The 15077-nt window shown below is 36.9% G+C and overlaps 1 protein-coding gene across 9 annotated transcripts in view; it reads left to right on the forward strand.

Annotated features, from left to right (window-relative positions):
• Positions 1-12666, forward strand: part of CSRNP3 (cysteine and serine rich nuclear protein 3) — a 99565-nt gene extending 86899 nt beyond the window's left edge. For 8 of the 9 annotated variants that reach the window (XM_038142344.1, XM_038142346.1, XM_038142348.1 and 5 more), the window contains 2 exons: positions 2025-2321; positions 3795-12666. In XM_038142344.1, the coding sequence (XP_037998272.1) occupies positions 2025-2321; positions 3795-4838 (1341 nt within the window). In that variant the 3' untranslated portion in view covers positions 4839-12666. The remainder of the gene's footprint in view (positions 1-2024; positions 2322-3794) is intronic. The other variant, XR_005257545.1, reaches the window with a different exon arrangement.
• The last annotated feature ends 2411 nt before the right edge of the window (positions 12667-15077 follow it).

Consider the following 15077-nt stretch of genomic DNA (forward strand, 5'->3'; position numbering starts at 1 on the left):
AAACCAGATAAAGGCTGTGAAATCATCTTCAAGTCACTTTGGTCATTTAGTACCAGCACGTTGATGTAAACACTGCTGACAGGAGCATAAACACTTATTAGCAGCAGAGTGTGAAAATTCTTGATGTAAAAGCCATCTTATCAAATGAAAGGTACAAGGCAATCATTTGAGAAAGCATGAGTAAGCACAAAAAATTACCTAAGAGAGTCCTTATTGCTTACTCATAATGTCTCCTGAAATTAACATTATTAGCATGAGACCAGTGGTGTTAAGTCTCCCTGGCCTGTGGACACAGTAGGTTCCCTTTGTGGGAAGCCATAAGGAATAACTTCCAGCTAGGGCAAGGCAGAGATGTCCTGCATTTTCCCTGTTTTACTGAGTGGGACTGAATTTCACCCAAAGGCTTCACATAATCATTGCCCTTTGTTCTGTGGTTATGACATTGACATTTAGATTTATGAGAAAATTTACCCATCTACTATCAAGTTTAATTCAGATGAGCAATATTATGACAATCAAGAGAGCTTCATGTTCCCCTGAAGTTCTGGAAAATGTATTTGGTAGTTTTTGATAATCTTCCTCCCTCTGTAGTTACCCAGTTTTTTTGAGAGATGATAGACTCTTTCCTTTTATTAATTCATTTGTTCTTTGTGTGGCAAAGTGGGAAAAAAAAATTAGAGGCGACATCAAGGAAATCATCCTGCAAAGGAGTCAGGAGCTGAGGTGCTTTGAAATGGCAAACTGCTGGCTGGTGGGACACATTTGATGTTCCAGCCTGCGGGATGCACGTGGCATTCAGCACATTGCTGGAGGCCAGTCCCTAATGCTCTACTGCTGTGGAGCAAAGTAGTTAAGATTTGCAGGAGGAGGAGAAATACATGCCAGGACTGGAATGGTTGTTTAGGTGCCTATGTGTGCTGGCCAGTCACAGCATTCACCTCATGGGTAAGAGCCCTAAAAATTAATTTTTATTAAACAGTAATTGAATAAAATAGTAAATTAATTACAGGAGCAGGGATTAGAAATTTTCTCCCTCCACAGTTTCAAACTTAGATTAAATAACAGTGATCTGCTTAAGGAGTGGTTTGAGCCTTGTGTATATAAAAGTAGAGAAATCACATTTCTTAGGTAGGTCATTCCCCTATTGTATATTAAACAAACAAACAAAGAAATCAAAGAAACATAAACACAGTCTACTTAGTGTTACCTTGCTAACGTCAAATGAAAAGATATAACCAAGAATGCCATTCTGGAGTGAAATATTCAGGCTGAGTTGTATGTATGGTGAGGTATTAGCTTCAAGTAGCTGATTCAAGATGCATTTGATCCCTGTGTGGATTTACCTCTCTCTCTCTCTCTCTCTCTCTCTGTATAATGTACAGGAAAAAGGATGACTTCTAATGTTGCTTTTTCTACTTTACTGAACTAATATGTTGAAATACTTGGTGTAAATAATCTCCCCATTGTTCCAGGGCCAGGCAGAACTGTTAGGGGAGCTATTACCCCCTCTTTTACCAGTGTAATGTGAAATGTATAACAGCAAGTGGAGTAATACATAAAATACACCATTTCACAAACTTCTGATGCATCATGGTCTGAACCTATGTCAGTAGTATCATTGCTATCTCAAAAGGGATATTTAAGAATTTCAGAGAGCTCAGAGACAGGAATCAATTAAGGTCTCAAAAATTAGCTTGTGAAACAATACAGAAAAGGCTAGATTTCAGAAAGGCATGAGATCTAGCAGCTAATGGCAAACAGTAAACTCAGGTAAATAAAGAACAGGTAACTTCTTACCTTCATTACAAACTTGGTATTAAAAATGTGGTTTTAATTCATACTCTAAATGTGAAAGAAATGCATGGTCACTGTATCTGTGATCATTTTCTGGAACTTCTTGGCAGTCATACAGCATTTTTACATACAGCTTTGACAATTGATAATGCATTTCATGTATTGACATCTATGACATGACGTATGCATGAGCGTCGTTTAAGGACTTCATTAATTGTTCTGTGCAACAGATGACAAAGAACGGTACGGTGGAATCTGAGGAAGCCAATACACTGACTCTGGATGACATTTCTGATGATGATATTGATCTAGACAACACTGAAGTAGATGAGTACTTCTTTCTCCAACCCCTGCCTACAAAAAAGCGGCGGGCATTGCTGCGAGCATCTGGAGTGAAGAAGATCGACGTGGAAGAAAAGCACGAGCTGCGAGCCATCCGCCTGTCCAGAGAGGATTGTGGCTGTGACTGCCGTGTGTTCTGTGACCCAGAAACTTGCACCTGCAGTCTTGCAGGCATAAAGTGTCAGGTAAATGTCTACATTATTGTCATTATTTAATTGTCTGGGGAGGGGGAAGGTTGTGTGTCCATGCACATGTGTGTACTTTCTGTTCTTGAAGTTATAACTATTGGAAATTGAATATTAGGCAATAACACTTAGGGATGTCCAACCTGTTTGTTAATGCCCTGTTTTAAGGTTATATAGTGGGCAATCAGTACAATCTCCCAAAATATCGTCAGTATGATTTTAGGCACATACATGGCTTAAGGGTATTTTTTTGTTCTTACACGAGTATTCTGTTCCTCATACTCCTTTTAGGCCTTTAGCTAAATAGGCAGATGCAAACAACAGAAGAATAAGTAGCCTGCAGATTTCAGAAGGGATATTACCTTTTATTTTAGAAACAATTAGCAGACACTCCAAGTGTGAATTATAGCCCAAACTCTATGGGAAACAATAAATGACATTCTACAATGCTGTCCTTTATGTAACATGCATGATACTTAAAATCTGAGCATGATAAATTTGCATATAGGCAGTAAAAAGGTATCTGCTAATATAGCAGGTTTTTCCTTTGCAGACTGAAGAGGTTTTTCATATTGTACATTTGCATAGTGTTAGCTGTACATGTCCCACAATGTTCCCTAAAAGATATTTCTGTAGTTCTGCTGAGTTGCTGTTGTGCAGCTGAGTTTTCTTCCTGAATGCATTTTTCATCATCCTATAAAGCCAAGCTAAACTTTCTCTGCTATTTTAAATAATATAGTCTCTTTGCTGTTCCTGTTTTCATCTCCTCATGTGGGGAAGATGTACTGGATTGTGCTGTGTGGTTCTCCTGCGCATGTTTGATATTTAGGTGTTACAGTGCAGGTGAAAGTCACAGACATTAGGCTGTCTAATCAAACTTGCCAACACATGGATTCAAAATTTTAAGATATTAGGTGTAGAAGTTCTGTGTCTGGTCTGTTGATCTTACAATATTGCATCTAGAATTGACTGGATTACCTTTGAAAATGCACTTGGGTTTTTGTCCCTGTTTTCTGAGATCAGATGTCTCCATGGGTAACTTTAGAAAGGTTTCTGTACATCAATTCATTTTGTTTCAATGAGTGTCTAGTTTCCATGATTTTTACCAAATTTTAAGGTGTTTCTGGTAACACTTTTGCCTGGATTTGAGCACAAAATGAAGTAAAGCTATAGCAGATCAAGAAATTGAAAAGCTACCTATTTTTTGTTCCACTGTGTAGTGCTTTTACCTATGGAACAGAATAAATTTTCCCTTCTCTGCAATAGTGGAGCATGTCCAGGCCCATTTCTGTGCTCTCAGTACTGCTAAACTCCATGGCTGACTCCCTGAATGATTGTTAGCTTTGACTTATTCTACCAGCATTTCTCAAGGTGAATCCCACTTCACCTTTGCATTTCTCTAGGCTGTCTAGGCTCTGTCATGTCACCAGGCTTTTGCTTCCTATTGTTAATGTGTATTCTCTTTTTTAAAAGGTGGATCGTATGTCTTTTCCATGTGGTTGCACTAAAGAAGGGTGTAGCAATACAGCAGGTAGAATCGAATTTAACCCTATCCGTGTACGGACTCACTTTTTGCACACGATAATGAAACTTGAATTGGAGAAAAACAGAGAGCAGCAAGTTCCAGCACTCAATGGCTGCCACACTGAGATAAGTGCACACAGTAGTTCCATGAGTCCAGGACCCCATCCAGTTGAATATTCGATTGCAGAAAATTTTGAGATTGAAACTGAACCCCCGGCTACAGTTATGCATTCCCAGTCAGCCGAGGACTTGGACTGCCCAGGGGAAGAGGAGGAAGAGGAAGATGGGAGTAGCTTTTGTAGTGGAGTTACAGATTCTAGTACACAGAGTTTAGCCCCTAGTGAATCAGATGATGATGAAGAGGAAGAGGAAGATGAGGAGGAAGATGAGGAGGAAGAAAAAGCAGATGATTTTGTAGAAAGTATGAGCTCCCATGCTGATATGGTGCCTCTTCCTTCTGTCCTTTGCTATTCTGATGGAACTGCTGTGCATGAAAACCACTCTAAAAATGCCTCATACTATACTAACTCTTCAACTCTGTATTACCAAATAGAGAACCACGTTGCTGGCACTGCTAACCAAATCGGTGAGACTTACTCAGAAAGGGATGCTGTCAAGAATGGTAGTCTTTCTCTGGTGCCTTACAACATGACTTCAGAACAGTTTGTTGACTACACACGGCCATCAGAGGAAACTTTTAGTAGCCCTCATTACCCTTCTGCAAACCCATCAGTGATTGTTTGCTGCTCGTCTTCTGAAGGGGATGGTAGTGCTCCCTGTAACAGTTTATACACTGAGCATAGGCCGAGTCACCCACCAGTGGAATTTCACTCATACTTGAAAGGTCCTTCTCAAGATGGCTTTGTTTCAGCTTTGAATGGTGACAGTCATGTGCAGGAACACCCTGCTGAGAATTCACTAAACCTCCCAGAGAAGAGCAGACTGCACGAAGAGTGCATCAAATCACCAGTGGTAGAGACTGTGCCTGTTTAAAATTAAATTATTCTAGGACTGACTTCCTGTGTTAAAATTCACTCCCATTGGATTTTCCTAGAAACTTACTTTTTTAAGAGGTAGACAATACTTGGACTATAGTCAATGTTCCAGACACATTTTGTTTTCTCAAGCTACACTGGCAGTGGTATTGCACAAAACCAGTTCATATAAAGATTTAAATAAAAATAATCAAACCCTTTTTTGATAAAAATAAAACAGATAAGTAAAAAACACACCCAACATATTTCAAAGTAGCCTACCTATGAACATATGTGAAACCTGCCAAGCTATCTGAATCAAAACTTCATGTTTTTGACTGTCGGGCCTGTGCAAGATTGTTAAAAATGATACTTTGAAATAATCATGTTTAGAGTCCTAATTTTCAACATATCTGAAAAGGTGGTAAGTTTAATGTAAAAATAACTACTGTACAAAAAAAAAAGGTTTTAATTGTTCTGTACTGTTTCTGTTTTATTTATGGTAGTTTAAGATTCATGTTTTGATAAAAATGAACAGCATGTTCATTTGAGCAGAAGATCCATAGTTACTTACGAAGAGCATGTCCACTTTTCATCTGGAGTACCTTGTATTCTTCCTTATTTTTTCCTAATACTATTTGTGATAAATCATCTTGAAACACATTTTTAGAGCGTACTATTTTTCTCTTTTACTGTTCTTGACAAACAGAAGAGTCAGAAAGGGGGCATTTACATCTTCTAGAATAGAGAAAGGTAGACAATCCTCCATTTAAAACTAAAATCAGTGGCATTCCAGAACTAGTACCCCCTCCCCAAAGAAAAATGATCTTGTATATAATGGAGAAGCAGTAGCTTAAGCTCACACAGCACCTTCAGCCCAGCCACCGTTCAGATCCTTACGCACTTTAGTGCCACTTTGCAGTACTGTACGAACTGCGGGAACTGTGAACCTCTTTGGAGAAATGCCATAGCTCCAGACCCTGAGGCAATGTTGTAAGATCTTAAAATTCACTGTAACAAAACCTGTATGTTCTCCCAAGCCAGTTTATGAATATGTCAGTATGCAATTGATAAAAGCAGAGCCTTACTGATCAAAGTTTAAATAAAGCATGGGAAAAAATGTGGAAGTGTCTAGATTGCCTAAATTTTTAACATGTACAAGACTGGCTTTTGTGGACTTCTGATTGTATCTCAAATTTAGTACCATTTGGTCTTGTTAGGAAACAGTCCATTCAGTGAGGAAAAATAGTTTCAGAAATTTTGTATCTGCAAAAGTCTGCAAGCAAAAGAATATGTGTATCATATGGATATCCATTACATTGTGATCCACTTGTTTTTAAATTAAATGGGAATGAAACTATCTTTAATTTATTAAACAACCTTGCTTTTGTTTAGAAAAGGAGGCATAGGAATCAGCTTTTCTCTGCACTGGTAATTCTGCACTGCCTTATTTTGATTTCAGAATCTATTTCAGCATTTTTGTTCCTCTGATACTGAGATTTCATTTATTAAACATCAAGTAGTTGAAATGTAGGCCTGTCTTGTTTGTCAAAATACGGATCAGCATCTTAGTTTTTATCTGTGTCAAATCTAGATGGTTAACAGTGTGCATGTAAACACAGTGTAAATTTTATCTCTGTAACAGTGACTCTTCTGGTTAGAAGCTCTTTAAAACATCATGTACAGTACTCCAGTAGAAGAACTGCCGATGTAAAATATGCTTTTCAAAAAAAAGAGCTAACTTAATTGTTTTTATATGAAATCTGGGCAAAGTGATTCCTTGTATTTATGCTAAATTAGCAAAATATTTTTACTCCATGTAGTAGCTGGAAAGGTTTTTTATTTACTTGTTTCCACAAGAAGTCCTACATGTTTTATATGAACTGCATTGAAAAGTCTAGTTCTCTAGGGACTGGATTCCAAATTTGCAACGTATTCCATCTCCTGGGAAAGCGCACTCATGTTGGTTATCTGGCTCAGCAGTTCCACAGCCTCTGTTCCTCGCAGTCACAGACCACTCTAGTCTCTTTCTCTAAGGCTGAGTAGCCAGGTAAGTGCCTGTGTTCTCCAATGCCATACAGCAAATACCCACGATTTTTAAAGAGAAATGTGCTAGTCCTTATAGTTCTGCACTTAAGAATAAATTATTCTGTTCAAGATATTCCAAGGGCGAATATAACAAGTCTCGGTGTATATAGGGGTCTTGCTTTAACAGCGGGCTTAAATTAGGCACTCCCTTAACACCAGCACCAAAAGCACAAATCTCTTCTGCTTGAGCTGGGACAGTAGATGAGGATCAGTAGCGGCTCTTTAACTTCAGAGTGTGTTGGAGAACCACACACTTTACTGGGGTATTTCTCTCAGGGGAAAGTTAAATTAAATCTTTTGCTTTGTTATTCCTGCCCTTACTGAGCAATAAGAAATTATTTTCTTGGCGCCTGTGCTTTCACATGAAAAATATCTTTAATAATATCAGCAAGCACAGTAAGTGATCAACTTCTCAGCTAGCTTTAAATATTGAGGTGATGGTTATTTACTATTTCCATTGGCACAGATTTCTAATCTAGAGTAGGATGTAGAAATCAGGTGAGAGTCAAGTTTCCCATCACTTGTTTAAACTTTGATTTATATTTTAGAACAAAAAAGATACTCTTCATTTAAGGAAAAGCAGGCTTAAGTCATGGGATGAAAAATATTTTAGTGTTATTTTCTGGGCTAGTATATACATGTATGAACATGCTGTGTCCCATTTCCCAGCTGGTTAATATTCATGTTGATAACCAGTCCTTTCATTTTGGGTAGGCTGTTTCTGTGTGATAAAAGTATTATGTTACTAAATTATATCCAGCAGTATTTGCTTCTGTATCAACACAGTGTATTATTTGTGAAAATATCTATATTACTGATAGTCTTTATCAGCTTCATTTCCAAGATATCTGGCTACTAAGAAGCCTGGTATATATTTGTGATTATATTGCATCGTTCACAAAAATGAGTCATAACAAAGGCATTTCCCTTTCTTGAAACAAACTGGAATTTTCACAGAGACCATTACTGGAACAGCACCTAAAAGCAGATGCCCTTTTGCCTATAAGGTGAACTTCACCTCTCTTGGAAAGAGGTGCATTGTTAAATATATATATATAAAGCTTTAATTGATGTTAGACATGAAATTAAAATTTTGTTGGCATGATTACAGCAATTGCAATTGTTGCTTAAGAGCTGTAACTCATGTCTGTTGAAACATCCTTAAAATTAAAATCTGATCAGCAGGAGCTTCTAATATTCTTTGTTGAGCAGTATGCCACTTAGATCAGAAAATTCTAGATTTGTAAAGCTTTACAATTTTTTATTTACATAAGTTCCTGCTAGTGAATCATAATTGGAGCTGACATCTTTTTATTTTAAGGACTTTACTCCACAGTAACTATCACTTGCTATAGATAAGGTTCAGCTGCTCCCCTGCTCTGTTAACAGTGGGATCCTGCCTTTGGTCCAAGTGCTGCAGGACTCCTGTGTGGTATTAGTGGTGCTGTTACTCACTAGATTGCTGACTGATCCCAGGCCAGATCCAGTTTCTAACCTGATTTGGCTTTTTTATTTCAGTAAATCTGCTAATAAACTGATCATGTTGCTTTCCCTGCCTCCCAGGCAGTACCTTCACAAACACAGCTGCTTTGTTAAAGATTGTATACATGTATTTGTATGCAAAACTGAGCATGTATAAAGAGTTTTATTAGTTCAGGTGTTCCTGAAGAAATGTGATACACTGTATAGAGAGTACTGGGCTCAGACAGAGGAGACTTTGCCTTTGTCCTGTTGTGTCATCGTGTTCTTTGTGCTCTGGTTTGTAATGTACTTGGAGATACTGTGATAAAACATAATTCTATAAAATACCATTTTATCCTCATGTTTTGGCATCATAATTAAATTTTTGTACTGCAGACTGTGCCATTTTCCAAATTAAGCCCAGCCCAGCTCAGAAGTGACTAGAAATTTTTCACTAACATGAAAAACAGCTGAAAGGAGCTCTCCTTTCCTTAAACTGGATTAATGAGCAGAAGTTAAAAAGTAAGTTTCACAGTGAAAAATCAGACTAAAAGCTGTGTTGAATATACAACATTTACCTGTCTAGTGCTTAACATTTGAGCAGCAAGATTGTAGTTTTCCTGCAACACCATACTTGGCAGCAACAAGCAGTCTTGCTCCTTTGCATGTTGTCTTCTTTTGCCAGCTGAATTCTCTCAGTTGAAACTCCTTGACTAGGCTGCTCCTGTAGCAATGCAGGTGTTCCTACTCAAACATAAAGCAAGATGGACCCATGATATCCTTTTAAAAGACATTTATTAAATAAGACCACTGTTACAGCTCGTGAATTTTATAAACCAATGTTCACTGTGCCAGTTGTTGTTATTTCCTGAAACATTCAGGAATAGAAGAGGATGATATGGAAAATCCTTAAGCATTTGGGGGTGTTTTGCTTTCCCACTAAGACTAAAGAGTAATTCTCTCATCTGCTTTATTACGGTTGCAGGACAGTTGATGTAAAGTACTTTGAAAATCTAGAATTAACTCAGAGAATATATTCTATAGAATTTATTTCTAAAATACTAAATGTGATTACTATTTTTTTAAAATAGTAGAAAGGTGTTATTTTCAAAACAGAGTCTAGTTCACTTACGTGTTCCTCGGTATGAGAAATCTCAGCATTTGCCTTTTCAGTGTTTCAAAGTTTTTTAATATTCTTAATTTTGCTATTCTCTGTAATCATTGCCCATGTGCAAATTATTGTCCATTTTCTCGAAGAAGTGTCAAATCCAAAGTACAAATACTGTGGAGTGATGAAGAAGTGCAATGTAGTTTTAAACATGTCTGAGCGAACACACGCTTGAGTTCTTCACAAGTTTTTCCTTTTCACTGTCTCTTCTCTCCCCTAAATCCAAGGCAGCTTTTAATTTTATGGCTAACAAAACCGGAGTATAGTGTCCACTTAAGGAGGAAAGTTGTAACATCTCTGAGGACTTTTCTGCTACCCTAATAGCTGATTTTACTTTATATGAACATCCACTTTATGAAACACCGGTTCTGCAGCCTTAGTATTTTCTTTTTACTTCCTTCCTTCCTGTTGGTGTTTGGGAGGTCTGTTGTACAGTAAGACTTTTCATTAAAATCGAGCAGAAGGGCAACTCTACTGTCCTTTATGCTGAGAATGAGATCTTGATTCACCAGGTTGGGTGGGGTTCTGAACAACGTGATCTAGTGGGTGGCAGGGGCAGGGGATGTTGGAACTAGATGGTCTTTCAGACCCCTAACCAGGCCATTCCATAATTGTAGAGTTAAATTATATATTGCCCTACTGCTGTCTTTAAGGTTAGGCAGACACCCACCCCTCAGAAGGTCCCGCTGACTGGAGAACCATATTCTTGGTGCTCTGTGTTGCACTTTCTCAATTGAGATCATAGTCCTTCATCCAAGGCTGGGGGTGGAACAAAAAAAAAATTGACACAATTATTTTAGTATGGAGCTTAGCAATGACACTTCTCTTTCATGAATGAATGTCCAGTAGACTCAAGTCAAAAAAAGTTCGTCTCTCATGTACTTTCATCTCTAACTTCACTTTTCCAACAAACCATGAAGATGGGATTAGCTTTACTTGATAGGGAAAATGGTGAAAGATACAAATGTATGTCATTGTTCTAATACAAGGATCAAGATAATCCTTTGTCTTCAAACACTTGAGTGAGTGCAGGGAGGATAGAAAGAACAATTTAGAGGAAAATAAAGGTGAAGGCAAGAGGCAGATTGATGAGAATTATTTTTCTTCTAAAGGGAAAAATAAACATATTAGAAAAAAAAAAACCCAACGGAAGGAAAAAGGCAAATTAAGATTTCTTTAGAGCAAGGATGGTAAAGTATATGGACATCCACTACAAGCTTGTCCATGTTAGATTGAAATATTGTTTCTGTTATTTAATATATTGTAACCAAACATGAACTCAGTGGAAATAGGAACTGACATTTTTTCCAGACCAGAGTTATACAAGTGCCCACTAAATAAAAGACTTATCCAAATCCATGGGGTAAAAAAAACTAAAAAGCAGCACCCTAGAAGCATTGCTACTGTGTCACTCTTTGCTGATGGCAGTTTCAAAGACAAGTTCAAAATCATTTTAGTTAACTCTGCTCCCAGGCACGTATTCTTATATACCCAGTTTCTCAGCTAGTAAGAGATGCTAAAAGCAAAGACAAAATGTCCTTTTATCAGCATTTTATCTTGGCATTTTCAAATGAGGCTTAGTACATTATGGCAGGTAATTATTTTAGGTTTCTCCATCTTAAGCTTCTAAAATACATTCTTAAGAATGAAATTTTGGGTTGGATTGTGGATGAAGGTTAACCTTGCTGGGGTAATGGGGGAATCACTGTAAAGAACCATTTGTGAGTCTCAGATATAGATTCAGCACCAGTTTTCAGCTTCTTATAAAGATCACGATGTGCACTGGCAGCTGGTTCTCTTAAAACCAGAAGCAAGCAATGGTTTTTTTCAAGCCATTTCACACAAATACCACAACTTCAGGTCTCAAATGCCCATGTAAACAAGGCTTAATAACTAGGCACTTCTTTTAACTGACTTGATTGTAGGCACTTCTATGGAAATATGTCTGAAGTGTAGTTTGTGAAATATGTTTAAAATGTGTTTGATGTCAAATAAGCGCTAGACATTTAACAGTGCAAAAATAGTCAAAAACCTGTAGATTACAAAACTGTTCCTAAGATCCTCAGCCTGTAATATTGTCTTAGTAAAGTTGATCTTTTAAGTTACATTGCATTCTGGTGTAATAACCTTTTACAAATAAAATTATTAATACAAGTGTACTCGTTAATACCTGTTAACATAAAACATGGCTGTTGGTTATTTTGATTTGTTTCAATCTCCAACTAGTAGAAATTTTGTAAAAAACAGAAACAGAAAAAAACACATTACTTTGTATATGTTTAAAGTGTTCTGTTTAAACAGACTATATTAACATTCACATTGTCTAGTCCATCCCTGTCTTTTAGCAGGTTCCTCTCTCTCTGTATACATACATATATATATTTCCCCACAAGAATATAAAACTGCTTTTGAAATTTTTGTTGGCAACTGGTAAATAGTACACCATGGCATAAACTCAAAAGCACTCACGTTGATGGTCTTTCAGACAGGTAATCCATTCAAATGGAACTAGTAAAAATGCATAATTGCAGCCATTTGTTTAAAATTTGTACATTACTTTTAACATTACTAATTTCTGAGAAAAATAATTGTTACGTACTTAACATTTTCCTTTGCAGATGATTTTGCATACTAAAATTACGGAGGTCTCAACAGTTAAGCAAGATATTTATTTGGACTGCTGCTTTTAAACTGTTTGAAGAAGCAAAGGGAAAGAAAGTTCATCTTAAAATCTGTATATGGAAATAATTTTAAGCTTCATGAACTACACATTTCCTTAATTTCCTTTTTTTAAACAAGTTGTAACATCGAAGATGCCAAAGGGTAATATAAGCTACAATAATATTCAACAGAACTTAACCTAGATCTTATGTTGTAATAATTTATTCAAATTAACTGTATTCTTCTGTATTTATATTTTCCGTATTTATTATGAATGATATGAAATTTGATGTATTTATTGTGGCTTATTACTGCAGTGTATATATTACAAAAATGAGCATTTTTAAGTCTTAATATTAGGGTTTTTTTTGTTAATTAGTGGCACTTGTATCAGCTGTATTTTTCTTATATATTGTACAATATATATTGTCCATTTGTTTGCAATGAAGTAAACCAGGTTTCTACGTTACATCCTGGCTGCCAGTGCGTTGTGCGTCTCATTTCTGCTCTGCAGTCACTAGAGAGCCGCTCTCAGCTAAGAGAGCTGCTGTTAGTACTGCACCTCCTCCCTGACACCTGCAGAGCCTCCAAAGGCACTCTGTGAAATTTCAAGCATTTCTCCCATTCCTGATAGTCTGATATATAAGGAGAATAAGAAGAAGCAGTTTGTGTGGAATTTCTGTGTGTGTTCTTTTGTTTCTAAATATTTGTATGCCAATTAAATTAAATAAACAGAAATGCCTTCTTAGGCATATCCATTTGCCCTTTAATGATACTACTGCCTACAATTTTCTTTGGCCAGGGAAATACTGTAACTGATTTATAATAAGGTAATCAAACAATTGTTTTCAACAGCTGTTGGAATAAAATTTTGCAACAGCTCTCTCTGGTGGACAATTTGCAGTAGTTTTATGCATTAGATCATTTCAATGGCAACATTCAAAGAATACTGCTAAATTTCAGGACAACTGCTTATTTTGAAAACTGATGATCAACATGGCTTCATTAAAAAATAATTAACAATCTCAGCAGTATCTCTGCTATCTTTTTATTCTGATATTTATTCAAACTGAGATGCACATTTATAAAAAGTAAGTTGTCCTTAAATTTGCTTATATGATAAATTACAAATAGCTAAATTGTTTGTATTTAAAAAAACTATAAAGATGAGATGTTGTGCTCTAGATTATAAGAAAGTTCTCACAGGAATTAGGGTATCACTTGGTTGTAGTCTATTGGGAGTCCCATATTTGCTATTAGACTGCTTTTGGCATTGCTGTGAACTGTGGCTCAAAGGGCTGCTCCAGGGCTTGCTAAGCCATACTGATACAATCAAACGTAAAACAACTTTCAACACTGGCTCCAATTCAAGATCCCAGTATGCCCCTTCAGCAGTAGGAAGATTTAACACTTAAGGTTCACTTGTAAGTTGATCTGTTAATAGTACTCATGTTATTCTATACTCACCCTAGAGTAAAGCAGCAATTACTCCCAAGAGTGATAAAAAAAAATCCTCAGGTATGGTGGGCTGGCAAATTCCTACTGCAGTGAGTGGTGTCATGACCAAGTGGAGCCACAAGCAACCAGTGGGGACCTCTTGTTCACAGGCAGTAGTACCCAGAGCCACAGGCCCTGAAGTCCCAAAAGGTTTAGGACCTGCTTTGTCCTGCTGGGACCATGGCTCAACTGGCCTGGCCTGAAGTCAAGCCTTCTTCAGCACTTGTGATTACACCCTGGATGTGTAAGAGAGCACAGTGAGATGGAGGTTAACACTGATGCCAGCTGTTCTAGTAACTTTCAGCAGTTTATACAACCATCTAATTGAGGTACCAGTTTTTACATGCTGTGTATGGAATACTGTTCACCTTTGTGTCCTTCACAGGGGCAGAGAAGGGCATTACAACATTACTGAAAGACATAAAAGAGCCAGAGAACGCCCCTGCAACAAACTGCTTTTCAGCAAGCCTTTCTAATTACTAGAAACTATTAGCCACTTTCAAGAGAACATTATCAACAGCCAAAAGAAATGCTGCTTTCTCACTAGCTTAAAAAAAACCCAGAATCCAACTTCCTAAACCTCTAGTCATATTTACAGATCTCTTATTGCTCTCCTAGGATTATATGATGCCTATGTATGTGTGTACACATACACACACACAAAAATATTTGGAAGTGTAATAGTCACTTTGACCTAAAAGTTAATTTCAGATCTTCAAACAACAGAACAAAAAAAGTCACTTAAAATTTTCCTCTACTTAAAGATGTGCTTCCCTTCTTTTTCTGGCAGGTTGTAGAGAGTCCAAGTAAGACTTAACTGCTGTACTATGTACTGCAAAATATAGACTAAAATGTCACAGTTTAAGGAACTATGGGAGTTAACATGCCATAAAAAATATTCTATATAATATATATTTTGTACTAGTGACCTATGTTAGACCAGAAGTCTCAAAAATGAAAGGAAAATCTTTAAAAGACCATTTAAAAATCACAGAATTATTTTCCCTTTCTATATCTAGAACTAAATACAAAATATAATAACTAGGTGAATTGCTATACCTAATATCTGAAAAAAAAAAAAACCTACGTCTATTGCTATATCTGCAAAAACCCCCAAAAATACAAAGTGGAGCTTCTCTAGCTTCTCTACCATTGCTTAGGAAGAGCTTCCTACTTCCAACTGCAACAGAACACTCATTTCCTTGCTATTTAAATTCTACCCGGGTTTGAATTGTTAGCTCTTAAAAAACCCCTTCAAACAAATGGCAAAAACCCAACTGATAATGAGTAGATAAATGATGTCTCATATGTGCACATCCCAATATGACAAGCTTCTAAGAGAAACAGGTTGCATGAAGAAATGGTCCTTTAGTAATATTAAAA

This window comes from Motacilla alba, chromosome 7 (genome assembly GCF_015832195.1).
Source record: "Motacilla alba alba isolate MOTALB_02 chromosome 7, Motacilla_alba_V1.0_pri, whole genome shotgun sequence".
NCBI classification, from domain to species: Eukaryota; Metazoa; Chordata; class Aves; order Passeriformes; family Motacillidae; genus Motacilla; species Motacilla alba.